The sequence below is a fragment of the Carcharhinus amblyrhynchos genome, chromosome 9 (assembly GCF_965287045.1).
Source record: "Carcharhinus amblyrhynchos chromosome 9, sCarAmb.v2.hapA, whole genome shotgun sequence".
NCBI classification, from domain to species: domain Eukaryota; kingdom Metazoa; phylum Chordata; class Chondrichthyes; order Carcharhiniformes; family Carcharhinidae; genus Carcharhinus; species Carcharhinus amblyrhynchos.
The window spans coordinates 56375532-56390929 of NC_137332.1; the positions used below are offsets into that span (position 1 = coordinate 56375532).

A 15398-nucleotide genomic window follows, 5' to 3' on the forward strand; every position below is an offset into this window, starting at 1 on the left:
TCAGTCCTCCACTGTTTTTGTGTGCTAAATTGAAGCCTTAAACGTCACAAGTAACTGAAAATTGGCAAGTTTCAAATGATTGCAGTAGCAATTTAGGCTATGTGCATTCATTGTTCATACTGCAGCAATGGTTGAGTTAAGCGCTGGAATCCCTCCAGTGCCAAAGGAGGCCCGTTGAGTCTGCATCGACTCTCCGACAGAACATCATTGTCTCAGCCTACACCGTGCCCTATTCGTGTAACCCTGCCAATCCCCCGAACCTACACACCTTGGGACACAAGGTCAATTTATTGTGGCCAATCCACCTAATCTGTGCATCTTTGGATTGTGGGATGAAACCAGAGCATCATGGAAGAGAATCCATGCAGACATAGGGAGCATGTGCAAATTCTACACTGACAATCACCCAAGGCTGGAATTGAACCCACATCCCTGGTGCTGTGAGGCAGTTGTGTTAGCCATCGCCATTGTGCTGCAATAAATATCATTCCATGAAGAAACACTGAAAGAAAATGCAACAGTTTCTTCAAAGAGATCTAAAATGCTACTATTACTGCTCTTTTAATACCATGAAAGCACAATGCAGCAATAGATTGCAAAAATTTAGATCTGCTTACTACTATTATTGCAGTGATTTGTGGGATATCTGCTTATTCTGATTTTTGTTCTTGACTTTGTTAAGTCACTGGTCTCCTTGCCTTGGTAGGGTTAGGAATGTATGAAACTCCCATTTACCTTGCTGCTGTTCATGAAGATGAATCTGGAGGCCGTAGTGTACCTACTACCCCACTGCAAGTTCATGCACCAGGTATGTGTTTATTGAATTTATCTTAATTGGAAGAACAGCTGTCCTGGGAGAGTGATGGAGTTATTGCATTGATACTTACAAAGAAGATATTTATACTTTTGATTACTACACTTTTCATATTGTTTGTACTACACATTTTGGGCAGATAGTTTCTGTAGCAGAATTTCTGGGACACAGCTATTGCTGTTACAAGTGAAATTGTATTATTTAGCCAATTTCCACAGTTACTCTGTAAAAAAAAAAGAGTAGGTGTGTTCCTTATTGAAAGTTGCAACATATAGCATCATTAATTAAATCCTGAAAAATGCTGGATCTATCCTGAGCCCTCTCCCATTTCTCATCTACATCATTTTCTTAGAGGCATAATCTAAAAACACAATGGTCTGGATTTTCTCCTGTGATGAATGGATGGCACTGGTCATTAATTATAGTGCTTCATAAACTTTCAATGGCATTTTGCATTGGAAATAAGAGGCATGCTGTTCTCTAAAGAAAATCTTGGATCTTTATAAGTAAGCTGTTTATCTACTCAACCAGTTAAAGTATCATTAATAAACAGTATATAGAGTTTGAATTTGTCAAATCAGATACAAAAAATTAAATATTAGGGTGAAGAAAGTTAGTATTTGGAAAGAGATAAGTGATCAGGAAAGATGTATTTTAAATCTCTGGAATTCTCTGCCCGTTGAAGTGGTGGAGGCTACCTCGCTAAATATATTTAAGTCACGGGTAGATAGGTTTTTGATAGACAGGGGAATTAAGGGTTATGGGGAGAAAGCGGGAAGATGGAACTGATCCACTTCAGATCAGCCATGATCTTATTGAATGGCGTGGCAGGCTTGAAGGGCTAAATGGCCTACTCCTGCTCCTATTTCTTATGTTCTTATAAATCTTTCACAGTCTGAAATGATGAGGCTCAACACTATTTTTGAGGTGTGCAAGGTTTGCTGGCAGTTAAGACTTTGCAAGCTACAATGGAATGGGCAAAGCTTAACTTTTTTTTGTTTTTGTGGATATATTTCAATTAAGTACAGCAATTTTGTGCCATTTCACATTATGGTGCAGAGTTCCTTTGCAACATACTGGTACTACATAGCTTCTGGAGGCACAGGGCACCCCAGAGACATTATTTCCATGTTGAACTGTGTACTTTCAATTATTGGTTGTTGCTACCTGCTTTATATTTTCAGTATGTATAAACTCATCGTTACAGACAAAAATTAATTCAGAGAACTTCTATACTGACAACACTTTACTACCACTTCAACCTTTCCACTGCCTGTTATTGAGAGTACTTGTCCAAGATTTCAGCCCTTGGGCAAATTCAGTTGCCTAGACACTGATTTCATCCCTTCTTGGGCTGAACCAGACAGCTTGCAGCTTCAGCATCTTGTCTGGCACCATGTCCTCTCCAACTTAAAGACTGTCCCTGTAGTATCATCCATCTTTACTCCTGCCTCTGCTCATTTGTTGCTGAAATCCTAATGAGTACCTTTTGTTACTCTGATATTCTAATGCTTTCCTGACTAGCCTCTAATCTGCACCAGGTCTATTCCCCTGTTCCTCCCAATGTATGTTGATCTACATTGGCTCCCAGATTTCCAATTTATTAGTTTTTAACATTTTCACCCCTTTATTCAAATCTGCCTTCACAGTTTTATTTTTCTTGCTTGTCCTTCAGCCTTTAAAGTTCTATTTCTCCAACTCTTTCCTACCTTCTTCACAAAACTATTGATGACCAATGGTCATCAGCTGTCTGGACACTTGGAATCACTACGGTTCTGTCCTACTTTTAGACTCTCCTTAAACCCTAATTGTTGAAGGAAGACTTTGCTTAAATCTAATATCTCTAGCTTGGTGTCAAATTTTGTCTGATAATCCTACATTGAAGTCCCTTGGGGCATTCTATTATGTTCAGAGTGCTATATAAATGTAAGTTGTGGAGAACATCTGTTCATTCAGAAGTACCAATTCATTCAGTGCTGACTGACAACTTGGAAAAAATAAATCTGCTGAATTGTGAAATAAACTTAAGTGCAACTATTTGCATTTCAGTGTCGTCATGTTTTGTTTCTAAACTTGGGTTCAGTACCATTAATGCAAAGATGTTATTCAGCACTCTACTGTTTGTATAGTGAATGGGATGGTGAACTCAGTTGCAGATGTCTCCCTTTTCTAATAATGAAAACACAATTTTTGGGGGTGGAGAAATACCACAACTCATTTATTCTGCAGTCCCTTCAAAATTTTTTTTGGGTAACCAAAAAGTAAAATTGAAGTATTTGTGCAGTTCCCCTAATTTAAACAAAGGGGATGGGAAGAGGCTCATGTGGACCATAAACACCAGCACTGATGTGTTGTCAAATGGCCTGTTTCTGTATTAACTTATTTTTGCTGTAACTTGATATTATCCAAGTTGCTCATCTTGCGGTTGTATTGCATATATTTGGGAATTCTCTAAACAAGCCAGAATAAATTCTAAGGATTTCCAAAGTTCTGCAGAATTGCGTGTTAATGTAATGCTGGTTGAGCAACAGTCTAAGTATTTGATTCATAATACTTGAAAATTGAGTAGCTCATTTTCCTTCATTCAACGAATCCTTTTAAAATAGTTGCTTTGTTGTTGAAATTTACATATTCTCAGCTTATGTATAATGTAGAATCTGATATTGGGCCGTAGGTAATACCTGAGACTAGTTTGTATACATGTCCTCAGTGGTTGTGTAAACCCGTATTCCGGTTTGTTTAAATATACAGCTATTCCAAGGCTGGTTAAAGCCAGTGCAAAGAATATGAACCCAAAGCTGGTTAAAGCCAGTGCAGAGAGTATGAACATCAGCAAAAGCAAGTAGTCAAAGTAAAAATTGAAACGTTTATTTAAAAAATACAGTATGACACTTTTAATATAACTTATTGAGCTGCAGCACTGGCTATGTGGACTACATGAACAGGCGTTGAATGTTTCATCCTGTGTAACATGGAGCCATGCCTGCTTAATGTGCTGACAGAAATGTTGTCAGCCTTAGTTTTCAACCTCCACTCAATGCCACTTGCTTTCCATATTATGATATAGATGGCTCTTAGCACTTTGCTGTCCTGCTGTGATCTCGGCTTGCTTAGATAACTAAAATTTTGCTACTTTATTTTCCTTCAGTAACAGTTTTCAATGAAGGTGCACAGTCAGATGTAACTGAACATGCTTCTCAATCTGTTCCCATGGTTACAACATCCACGGGAAGTTTGTCAAATACAGCTGACTCTGGAGGTGGTGATGATGCAGATGAAGTTTTTGTGGAAGGAACAGACCAAGAGGGGTAAGATGAAAGAAAAGTATCTTTCAATCTGTGATAAATTAATTCACTTTTACAGATTTTGATACAAAAAAAATTTTTAAAAATTCATATTTCCATTAAATTTTCAGTTGGATTAGAATATTAACTAAATTCTGAACTGACTACAGTTCAGTTAAAAATCCTCATTAAATCTTAATTGATTTTAACAGCAGTAAGTAATGTATACTATAGGCCACCCAACAGCCCGAGGTCAGTGGAGGAAGGTATTTGCAGAGACATTTTAGATAGGTGCAGAAAGAATAAGGTGGTTGTAGTGGGTGACTTTAACCTTCCTGGAGTAGATTGGAAGGTGCCTAGAGCTGGGGGTACGGAGGGAGAGGAGTTTGTAAAGTGTGTGTTGGAAGGGTCCCTAGAGCAGTACGTAACTAGCCCGACTAGGGAGGGGGCTATACTGGATTTAGTGCTGGGAAATGAGCTGGGGCAGGTGGTTGAGGTAGGCGAACATGTGGCTAACAGTGACCACAAGTCCGTCTACTTTAGGATAAAAATGGAAAGGGATGAGTGCCGGCCGAAGGGGAGGGTTCTGAACTGGGGGAAGGCGAGCTATAGTCAGATTAGGAGGGAGCTGAAGGACACTAATTGGGAGAGGTTGTTAGCTGGCAAGTCCACGGTTGGTAAGTGGGAGGTTTTTAAGGGCAAACTGAAAATGTTGCAGGAAAGGCACGTGCTGGTAAAGAGGAAGGATGGGAAAGGCAGGATTAGGGAGCCGTGGATTACAGAGGGTATAGAAGACTTGGTCAGGAAGAAGAGGGAGGCATATGTTAGGTCGAAACAACTGGGAACGGAGAGTGCGCTGGAGGAATATAGAGAGAGTAGGAGGGAGCCTAAAAGGGGAGTTAGAAGGGCGAAAAGGGGGCATGAAATGGCCTTGGCCGATAGGATTAAGGAAAATCCAAAAGCGTTTTATATTAGGAGCAAGAGAGTGGTTAGAGGGAAAATTGGTCCTCTTAGGGACAAGGGAGGGGAGCTATGTATCGAGACTGAGGGAATGGGGGAGATCCTGAATGAATACTTTGCATCGGTATTCACGAAGGAGAGGGGATCGGTGTCGTGTAGTGTCTTGGAGGGAGCTGTAGATCAGTGGAAGGAAATATCCATTACGAGGGAGGAAGTGCTAAGGTTTTTAGGTAGCATAAAAACGGATAAAGCTCCAGGGCCTGATGGTATTTATCCCAGGCTGCTTACAGAGGTGAAAGATGAAAATGCTGGGCCTCTGATGCAAATCTTTGTCTCTTCTTTGGACACAGGTGAGGTCCCAGAAGACTGGAGGGTAGCTAATGTGGTACCGCTGTTTAAAAAGGGTAGTAGGGATAACCCTGGTAATTATAGACCAGTGAGTTTGACATCGGTGGTAGGAAAATTATTGGAAAAAATTCTCAGGGATAGGATGTATGAGCATTTGGAGCGTTGCGATCTGATTAGGGATACGCAACATGGCTTTGTTCGGGGGAGGTCTTGCCTTACGAATCTGGTGGAATTCTTCGAAGTGACAAAAACGGTTGACGATGGGCGAGCCGTTGATGTCATCTACATGGATTTCAGTAAGACGTTTGACAAAGTCCCTCATGGTAGGCTGGTAGAAAAGGTTAAGGCACATGGGATACAAGGACAGGTAGCGAGGTGGGTCAAAAACTGGCTGGGAAATAGGAGACAGAGAGTAGTTGTCGAAGGGACCTTTTCTGGCTGGAGGCCAGTCACCAGTGGTGTGCTGCAGGGCTCAGTACTGGGACCTCTCCTCTTTGTAGTATATATAAACGACTTGGAAGAGGGTGTACGTGGTGTGATCAGCAAATTTGCGGGTGACACCAAGATGGTAGGATTGGCAGATACTGAGGAGGACTGTCAGGTGACACAGCAGGATATAGATAGGTTGGTATATTGGGCAGATAGATGGCAGATGGAATTTAATCCTGACAAATGCGAGGTGATGCATTTTGGAAGGAATAATGCAGAGAGGAGTTATGTGATAAAAAGTAGACCGATTAAGAGTATAGAGATACAAAGGGACCTGGGAGTGCAGGTGCACAACTCTTCTGAAGGTGTCGTCACAGAGAAGGTTGTGAAGAAAGCTTATGGAATGCTAGCCTTTATAGGAAGGGGTACAGAGTATAAGAGTTGCCGTCTAATGCTTCAGTTGTAGAGAATGTTGGTTAGACCGCATTTGGAGTACTGCGTCCAGTTCTGGTCACCTTACTACCGGAAGGACGTGGAGACCCTGGAGAGGGTGCAGAGGAGGTCTACCAGGATGTTGCCTGGCATGGAAGGACTGAGTTACGAGGAAAAGTTGGAGAAACTGGGGCTCTTCTTCTTAGAAAGACGGAGATTAAGGGGTGATATGATAGAGGTATATAAAATACTGATGGGAATAGATAAACAGTGGTAGGCTTTTCTCTAGATTGGGGACAATTACGAGAGGTCACGATCTAAGGGCGAGGGGGGAGAAGTATAATTTGGATATGAGAGGAAGGTTTTTCACGCAGTGGGTCGTGGGGGTGTGGAACGCGCTACCGAGTAGGGTGCTGGAGGCAGGCATGTTGGACTTGTTTAAGGTCTACTTAGACAGACACATGAGCGAAGCAAGGATGGAGGGTTATAGTAGAGGGTATTAAATAGGGTCAGAGCCTCGGGACGACACCGGAAATGTAATTTTATATGTTAATGTATTGTCTTTTTATTCCACAGGTGTCGGTCCACCTTGTTGTCAAATGAGGGGCATGCACACGGTGGGTTGTGCATGGGCTGCTCTTGGAGGTTCCGGGAGTGGCCTAGTACTTCGTGTCATTGTGTGTGCTTAATCCTGGACCAGCAGACGGGCGCCACAACAGCTCAGTGACTAGCACTGCTAGCTGTGCAGATACATGGATTTGGGCCTGTGTCTGTGCGAGTTTGCGCATTCTCCCTGTGGTTGCGTGGGTTTCCTCCGGGCGCTCCGGTTTCCTCCCACACCCCAAAGATGTGCTCTTAGGCTGATTGGTTTACCAAATTGACACTATTCTCCCCTGAATCTGGCTACATTAGGGGTTCCACTCACATACACACAGGGCGGGGTAGGTGTGGGAAGATGCGGCGGCGTGGGCTCGTTGGGCCGAAGGGCCTGTTTCCCGTGCTGGGTTGTTCTTTGTTCTTTGTTGCGTATTGTGGAATATTAGTATGATTATATAGTTTAAAATTTGGGGGGGGGGGCGGGGTTTGTAATTTGAGGGAAACTTGTGTCATTTCCTTTGGAGTTAACAAAGAACAACCCAGCACGGGAAACAGGCCCTTCGGCCCAACGAGCCCGCGCCGCTGCATCTTCCTACACCCACCCTGCCCTGTGTGTATGAGAGTGGAACCCCTAATGTGGCCAGATTCAGGGGAGAATAGTGTCAATTTAGTACACCAATCAGCCTAAGAGCACATCTTTGGGGTGTGGGAGGAAACTGGAGTGCCCGGAGGAAACACGCGCAAACTCCCACAGACACAGGCCCAAATCCATGTATCTGCACAGCTAGCAGTGATAGTCTCTGAGCTGTTGTGGCGCCCATCTGCTGGTCCAGGATTAACACAACGACACGAAGTACTAGGCCACTCCCGGAACCTCCAAGAGCAGCCCACGCACGACCTACCGTGTGCATGCCCCTCGTTTGACAACAAGGTGGACCGACACCTGTGGAATAAAAAGACAAAACGTTAACATGTAATACTACATTTCCGGTGTCGTCCCGAGGCTCTGACCCTATTTAATAACATCTACTATAACCCTCCATCCTTGTTTCGCTCATGTGTCTATCTAAGTAAACCTTAAACAAGTCCAACGTGCCTGCCTCCACCACCCTACTTGGTAGCGCGTTCCATACCCCCACGACCCTCTGCGTGAAAAACCTTCCTCTCGTATCCAAATTATATTTCTCCCCCCTCACCCTTAGATCGTGACCTCTCATAATTGTCCCCAATCTAGGGAAAAGCCTACCACTGTTGACTCTATCTATTCCCTTCAGTATTTTATAAACCTCTATCATATCCCCCCTTAATCTCTGTCCTTTCTCAGGAGAAGAGTCCCAGTTTCTCCAACCTTTCCTTGTAACTCAGTCCTTCCATGCCAGGCAACATCCTGGTGAACCTCCTCTGCACCCTCTCCAGGGTCTCCACGTCCTTCCGGTAGTAAGGTGACCAGAACTGGACGCAGTACTCCAAATGCGGTCTAACCAACATTCTCTACAACTGAAGCATTAGACGGCAGCTCTTATACTCTATACCCCTTCCTATAAAGGCTAGCATTCCATAAGCTTTCTTCACAACCTTCTCTACCTGTGTCGACACCTTCAGAGAGTTGTGCACCTGCACTTCCAGGTCCCTTTGTATCTCAATACTCTTAATCGGTCTACCTTTTATCACATAACTCCTCTCTGCATTATTCCTTCCAAAATGCATCACCTCGCATTTGTCAGGATTAAATTCCATCTGCCATCTATCTGCCCAATATACCAACTTATCTATATCCTGTTGTGTCACCTGACAGCCCTTGGTATCTGCCAATCCTGCCATCTTGGTGTCATCTGCAAACTTGCTGATCACACCACGTACGCCTTCTTCCAAGTCGTTTATATATACTACAATGAGGAGAGGACCCAGTACTGAGCCCTGCGGCACACCACTGGTGACTGGCCTCCAGCCGGAAAAGGACCCCTCGACAACTACTCTCTCTCTCCTATTGCCCAGCCAGTTTTCGACCCACCTAGTTACCTGTCCTTGTATCCCATGTGCCTTAACCTTTTCTACCAGCCTACCGTGAGGGACTTTGTCAAACGCCTTACTGAAATCCATATAGATGACATCAACGGCTCGCCCATCGTCAACTGTTTTTGTCACCTCCTCGAAGAATTCCACCAGATTCGTAAGGCAAGACCTCCCCCGAACAAAGCCATGTTGCGTATCCCTAATCAGATCGCAACACTCCAAATGCTCATACATCCTATCCCTAAGAATTTTTTCCAATAATTTTCCTACCACCGATGTCAAACTCACTGGTCTATAATTACCAGGGTTATCCCTACTACCCTTTTTAAACAGCGGTACCACATTAGCTACCCTCCCGTCTTCTGGGACCTCACCTGTGTCCAAAGAAGAGACAAAGATTTGCGTCAGAGGCCCAGCAATTTCATCTTTCACCTCTGTAAGCAGCCTGGGATAAATACCATCAGGCCCTGGAGCTTTATCCGTTTTTATGCTACCTAAAAACCTTAGCACTTCCTCCCTCGTAATGGATATTTCCTTCGACTGATCTACAGCTCCCTCCAAGACATTACACGACACCAAACCCCCCTCCTTCGTGAATACCGACGCAAAGTATTCATTCAGGATCTCCCCCATTCCCTCCAAGTTAAGTAAGTCTGCTGGACACTGGCACTGCATAAAGCCTTCTGAACCCAATTAATCAATTTATCTCTTAATGCTACAATACTTGACTATTCACCATAACGTTTTGGGAGATTTTTCCATTGTGAAAAGTATTTTCGAAATCTAGATTAGTTCTTTGGTAGTTCTTCAGTAGTTCTTCACCATGTTATGACCCTAAACTAGACCCACATTGTGGAGGTAATATCCAGTAAAGGATCAATTACATTTTGTTTGAAATAGATAAAGTTGCGATTCAAGACATTTTGCTCAGTGAATAAAGGCACAAGATTATTTATACAAGGTCAGAAAAATAAGACATTTTAGCCTATCCATCTTGTACTGCAACATTCAGGGTTAAGTGAGGTACATATGAATTAGCATGCAAAATGTGCTCAAACACACCACATTGCACACAATGGCTAATGCAACTAAGACATAGTCCACAGCAACCCACCGAGATGTCAGTAAAGGAGTCAACTAGTCTCACTGAAACTATCTCTCACAAGGGATTCGCCTTTGAAGATCCTACCTAGGAATTTTCTCCACAAATGGGAGAATCTAGAACTGGAATTAAATGGTTGAGTGAGATGAGCCTAAATTTTTTCTGAAGTTAGTGAATCTTTGTCACACTTCCTCAAAGGTGGTGGAATATTTTGAAGAGGCAGAGGTGAATTTATTTTTGCTAAGCAAGGGAGTGATACGCGATTGGAGGTAGCAATGCAGATTTGAGGTTACTGTCGGATCAGCCATGATCTTACTAAATGGTGGAGCAGGCTCAAGGAGCCCAGTGGCCTATCTCCTGCTCCTCGTTCATTGGTTTGTAAAAGTTGCCCCAACTTGAATGGCATCAATGACTGCTCACTTCACAGGGTTCCAATCTTATTCCCAAAATTCCATTGCCTGGGTTCCCAAATATGCATTCAAGCACAATTTCAATTCTTCGGCCGCATTGAGCAGAGCACTGTATTCTTGGTGCTTCCATCTATTAAGTGTTACAACTGATAATCTTGTAAAGTTTATTTTAATTTTGATTCTTCACTTCACTGCTTGCTCCAATTAAGGGGAAATCTGAGCCTATCCCAACAGGCATTGTGCGCTGCACAGATAACATAGGACAAGATGCCATTCCATCACAGGGCACATACTTTCATACGCTCATGGGCAATTTACTATGGCCAACCCACCTAACTTGCATGTCGCCAGGCTGTGGGAGGGAACTGGAGTACCTGGCAAAAGCCCACAGGGGGAAGGTTCAGACTCCTCACAGGCAGGCACCCAAGGTTGGAATGGAGTAGTGAGGCAGCAAGTACCAACCATTGTGCCACCTGATCCTTTTCAATTAAATGTTGTCCCTCATGACTTGTGTTTAATTGCGAAGCACTTCAATTCCATTAGCTCATTAGTTAACAAGTGTGTCTTATGTGTTCAGTCTCAGTTCGGATGTGATGTTGGAAATTGAAGGGCATCAGGAAGAAGATTCTGCTCAGCCATCTGAAGAGTCAGATCTCCCATCCACGAGTCAGGATCCTCCTTCCAGTTCAGCGGGTAAGTAATTTGAAAGGGTTCGGTGATTGTGTGTGTGTTTTCTTAGTGAGATCTGCAAGTATGTGTTTGGACATAGTGCAGCAAGCCCTTAATACTTGCTTAACACATTATTGTAAATAACGCAAGCTTTTGGAGTGCTGCGCCTTCATCACTCACCTGATGAAGGAGCAGCACTCCAAAAGCTCGTGCTACCAAATAAACCTGTTGGATTTTAACCTGGTGTTGTGAGACTTCTTTACTACCCCAGTCCAACGCTGGCTGCTCCACATCATATCTGAATGCAGTTTTATGTGCCACTGTTGTGATAACATCCGCATTTCTAGTTCTTCAATAAAAGCAGCACCTCTACAACGTAGGAATGTTTAAAATTAACCCTTTACAGAATAGCCTGCCTATGTTTTGTGTTGAAGTTTGGCTTTTTGTAGTACTTGTGTCTGTGGGTTTTGTCCAGTTGGAAGGGATTCTGATCCTACACCAGTGAACTATCAGAGTGCTTTAAAAAATGAATGAGGGCAGTGTAATAAATGGCACATCTGGTGTATATAAATATAGAAAAATACCTTCTCAGGAATGCTTTTATTAAAACAAAATGTAAGCATGCCCACATGCTGGTAAATCTAGGCTGCGAGGCAAGGCTATTTTTCATAGGTGTGCCTATATCAGCAGTTATTTCTCTAGATGTTCTTTTAGTTCCATTTCCTAACATTTGTACGGAAAGTGAAATGCCTACTGATGTCAATAATTGTTTGAATGCATCCATGAAATGTTATTCAAAGTGTCCTGATGCAAAGCACTTGATTCTTGAGTATAATGTGCGTTCTGGTATCCCATCCCTTGATGATAAGCATGTGCTTTTCTAATTTATTTAATTCCTTATGTTTTGAGTTTTTGGATAAAACTTTTAAAGTACTGTACAATCGAACAGGGCATTTGATATCATTGTAAATATTAACCTGGCCTATCTGTGGTCTAGCAGTAATGGAGCTTTGATAAATAACCATAACAGACATGATTTTTGGTTATGTATGCAATGCTTCAACATGGTCTTTCATTTTTTTTAAATGACATATTTTAATAGATACTAGTGTCAGTCAGCCGAAACCTTTGCGAAGAGTCCGACTTTATCCACAAATGGGGAGAACTGTTGTCAGAGGACGACAATTTGTTAGCCGTAGAGGTAAGGCCCTTTTTAATATGTATAACATTGGTTTGGGGAAAAAATTGGAATGCTTTATAAGGGGAAAGGTGAATACAAAGTAGGAATTTAGGCTAGAGACTGAAGACATGATCCAAGAGATGGATTTTAGGCTTTTATAAGCGTTTGTAAGTGGAACAAGGCAATGATTCAAGAAGGAATGTCAGACAGTTGAGTTTTGACAAAGACATGCCTAATGAAGGGGGGGAGCAGGTGGTGACTGAGAGGAGACAGGCAGCAAGCAATAAAACCATTCATATTCAAGCTGTGCTATAAGGTTGCACGTGATGACTTAGATTTGAAGAACCTTGAAATTAGTTCAAAGCGCCAGAGAATTTTGCAAGGATGATCATGGGATTCGAGATCTAGATTTAACAAATGAAAGGTGTGGGTCCTGATATGCTCCCAAGAAGGGAACTTGGGATGATTGAGTGAGCTTCATTTTTATAACAACATTTAATATCTGCAACACAATATACTTTGTATTTAAAAATGACAAAGTATGCAATTTTTGCTTCATTTTTTATTATACAGTATTTGTGATAACAGGAATGAGACAAGTTGAATTAGAAATTGCTGTCTGCAATAGAAATCATCTATTTGAATAGTAACCCCAATCAATCAACTTTTGAAATGATAATATCTGTTTCAAAATGACTTGTTAAAAGTATTCAGAAAAACAATTTAGTTACATTCAAAGGACAAGGCTCTATTTTTACCTTGTTAGGAGAAAGCAAATGTACCTTTTTGAGTAAAAGCATTATGTATGATTATATATAAAATAGAATGGGACCAGCTGAAGTGTATTCTTCCCTAGCCCCAAACCAAAATATGTTTCAAGCTGTCAGTGCCTGGTTTGTAGGACTCCTGGCTCTGTCTGCTGCGATTGAATTGATTATAGTGAATAGGCATTCGCATATAGGGAAATTTGCACACTTCTAGTACTGCGTTTTAAATATTTGCTGTGCCTCTGATTGTCCTTCCTCTGTGTTTCTCATATTGAACGTTCTGAAGCAGAATTGTAATTCAAAAAGTTATGGCTTTAGTCATGGTCTAAATTCTGATTTGGTTTTACAAGTCAAATTAGTTTTCATTTCGGTTGTAAACATTTATCTGGGCTCTGCAGGCATATTATTTTGCAGATGGAAAGAGGAAGTATGATTTACAAAGAAAATTTGAAATTTTTTCTATCGGTATTCACCAACTTTACATTTAATGATTGGCATCTAAAAATGTTTTGAAGTAGCGGTATAGTTTTAGGTAGGCTGTTCCCAGAATTTCAGTTTATTATTTACATGTTTCTTATTTGTAGGTATGACGCATTCAATGGCAGGAAGAGGAATTAACAGAGGAAATCATAATTGACTGCTTTTACCCATTGCTGCATATTGATTCTTGATTGTCTTGTCGCAATAGAACAAAAATTCTGAACTTTGAGCATTTGTGGGTATTTGTCACAGTGTAATCTTCCCATTGAAAAATAAACTGATTTCCTTTTACATTGTGGTGAAGCTTGAATTTTTTCTTGGGAAGTTTTTCTCGTTGCATCCATACAAGTCCTTTGTTACGCTTCTTCTTGTATTAATGGCCTTCCGGTTAACAGGATCAATGCTGTAGTATTTATCTAAATGGAGAGGTGGGAAGTGAGGGGTCAAAAAAAAGCAATTTTTGGTTTCACTTTAAATTCAATTAATGTTTCCCCTGCAGGTATTTCAGATTCTTTCTTTCCCTCCTGTTCAACAAAGGTATTGCTTAGACTTTGGTTGTGTTGTTATGTCAGTGACATGCCTAGACTGCTCGTTAATAAAGTGCTGACCCAGGCAACTTCAAGCATTTGAAGTGTTGTAAATGAGACTTCATAAATAGATAATAGGCAGGAGAAATAACTTAGTTTACATCAGCTCCTGTGGCAATTTCATTTTTGTTAGTGCTGTATGCAGATTTTACTTTCTATGTTCAATTGCAAATTTTTGCACAGGAACTTTTGGGTTGTACAACCCATTAAGCCTGATCTGCTGACCTGTTAAATCATTGCTGACCTGTACCTAAACTGTATTTATTGACCCTTGTCCCATGCCTCTTTATACATTTACCCAATAAGCACCTATTGAACTGTCTTAAAATTTCAAACGTCCAGATTTTTGAGAATTTTCGATTTTACTTCCTCTTAAATGGCGAAAGTTGGTAATTATAATTTGAAAATTGTACTGAATTCATAACACTTTTGATCTCTGGAGTGGTAATGGAAGCCTGAGAAACATTTTTTTATTGTGTTGAAGAGCTAAACCACAATGTTTTTTGCACAATAGATCAAACATATAAAATCCAAACTTGTCTTTTCTCTCTCTCATGTATGTGTTTATTATAATTAAAAAGTTCTCATTTTTTTAAAAAAAAGTACTTGGATCTTTTGTCATTTTTAATAGGAGAACTAGTGCTGTTCCTTATTGATTCAGCTGGATAATGAGAAAAGTGCTGCTGAATGCCTCTCCCTCGCTTCTCCCTGACAGGCACACTCACCTATCCCTGCCACATGCCAGTGATTCTCATTTGTCCTGCACCCTAACCCTTGCCCCATTCTTTTTCTTTCCCCTGCTTGGAGGTGCAATCACCCCCTCACTCCTGCTCTGAGTCCTGCTTTCCCTCCCACTAAATTGCCTGTTCTCACCATTGCTCCAAGCTCCCCGTATCTGGCAATTTGACTCATGCTGCTTTGGCTTGTCCTTTCAGAGACTGGGTTCTGGAGAAAAAGCTACATAATGTTTTGCAAATTTTATATTGACCTGGCCTCCCATGGAAAACCCCGGCGTACTGTGTGATTAAACAATTTCTGATTTTCTTGCCTTTTTTACCCTGTTAACTGAGACATCCCCAAACAAAATCAAGTGGAAACCTACCACCAGAAAGAACATAGTATTCGTATTTTTCAGCACGTTGATGATTTGGAAATGAAATGGCAGAAGTGATCCTTGTAGGAAATCCATGCCAATTTTTTCTGACTGACATTTCGATAGAAAGTTGCTCTGAAAGGAAGTTAAAGAATAATGCCCAAATAAAACAATGGAAAATAAATGTATTTGACTGAAACTAGGTAGACCAACTTTAGCTTAGAACATTGCTA

At 41.5% G+C, this 15398-nt stretch overlaps 1 protein-coding gene across 3 annotated transcripts in view; it reads left to right on the top strand.

The window, feature by feature from the left end:
- The window catches only part of tprb (translocated promoter region b, nuclear basket protein), a 129653-nt gene extending 115877 nt beyond the window's left edge, over nucleotides 1-13776 (top strand). For all 3 annotated transcript variants that reach the window (XM_080195721.1, XM_080195722.1, XM_080195724.1), the window contains exons 47-51: nucleotides 707-808; nucleotides 3963-4122; nucleotides 10967-11082; nucleotides 12161-12259; nucleotides 13590-13776. In XM_080195721.1, coding sequence (XP_080051847.1) covers nucleotides 707-808; nucleotides 3963-4122; nucleotides 10967-11082; nucleotides 12161-12259; nucleotides 13590-13642 — 530 coding nt within the window. In that variant the 3' untranslated portion in view covers nucleotides 13643-13776. The remainder of the gene's footprint in view (nucleotides 1-706; nucleotides 809-3962; nucleotides 4123-10966; nucleotides 11083-12160; nucleotides 12260-13589) is intronic.
- Nucleotides 13777-15398: the final 1622 nt, after the last annotated feature.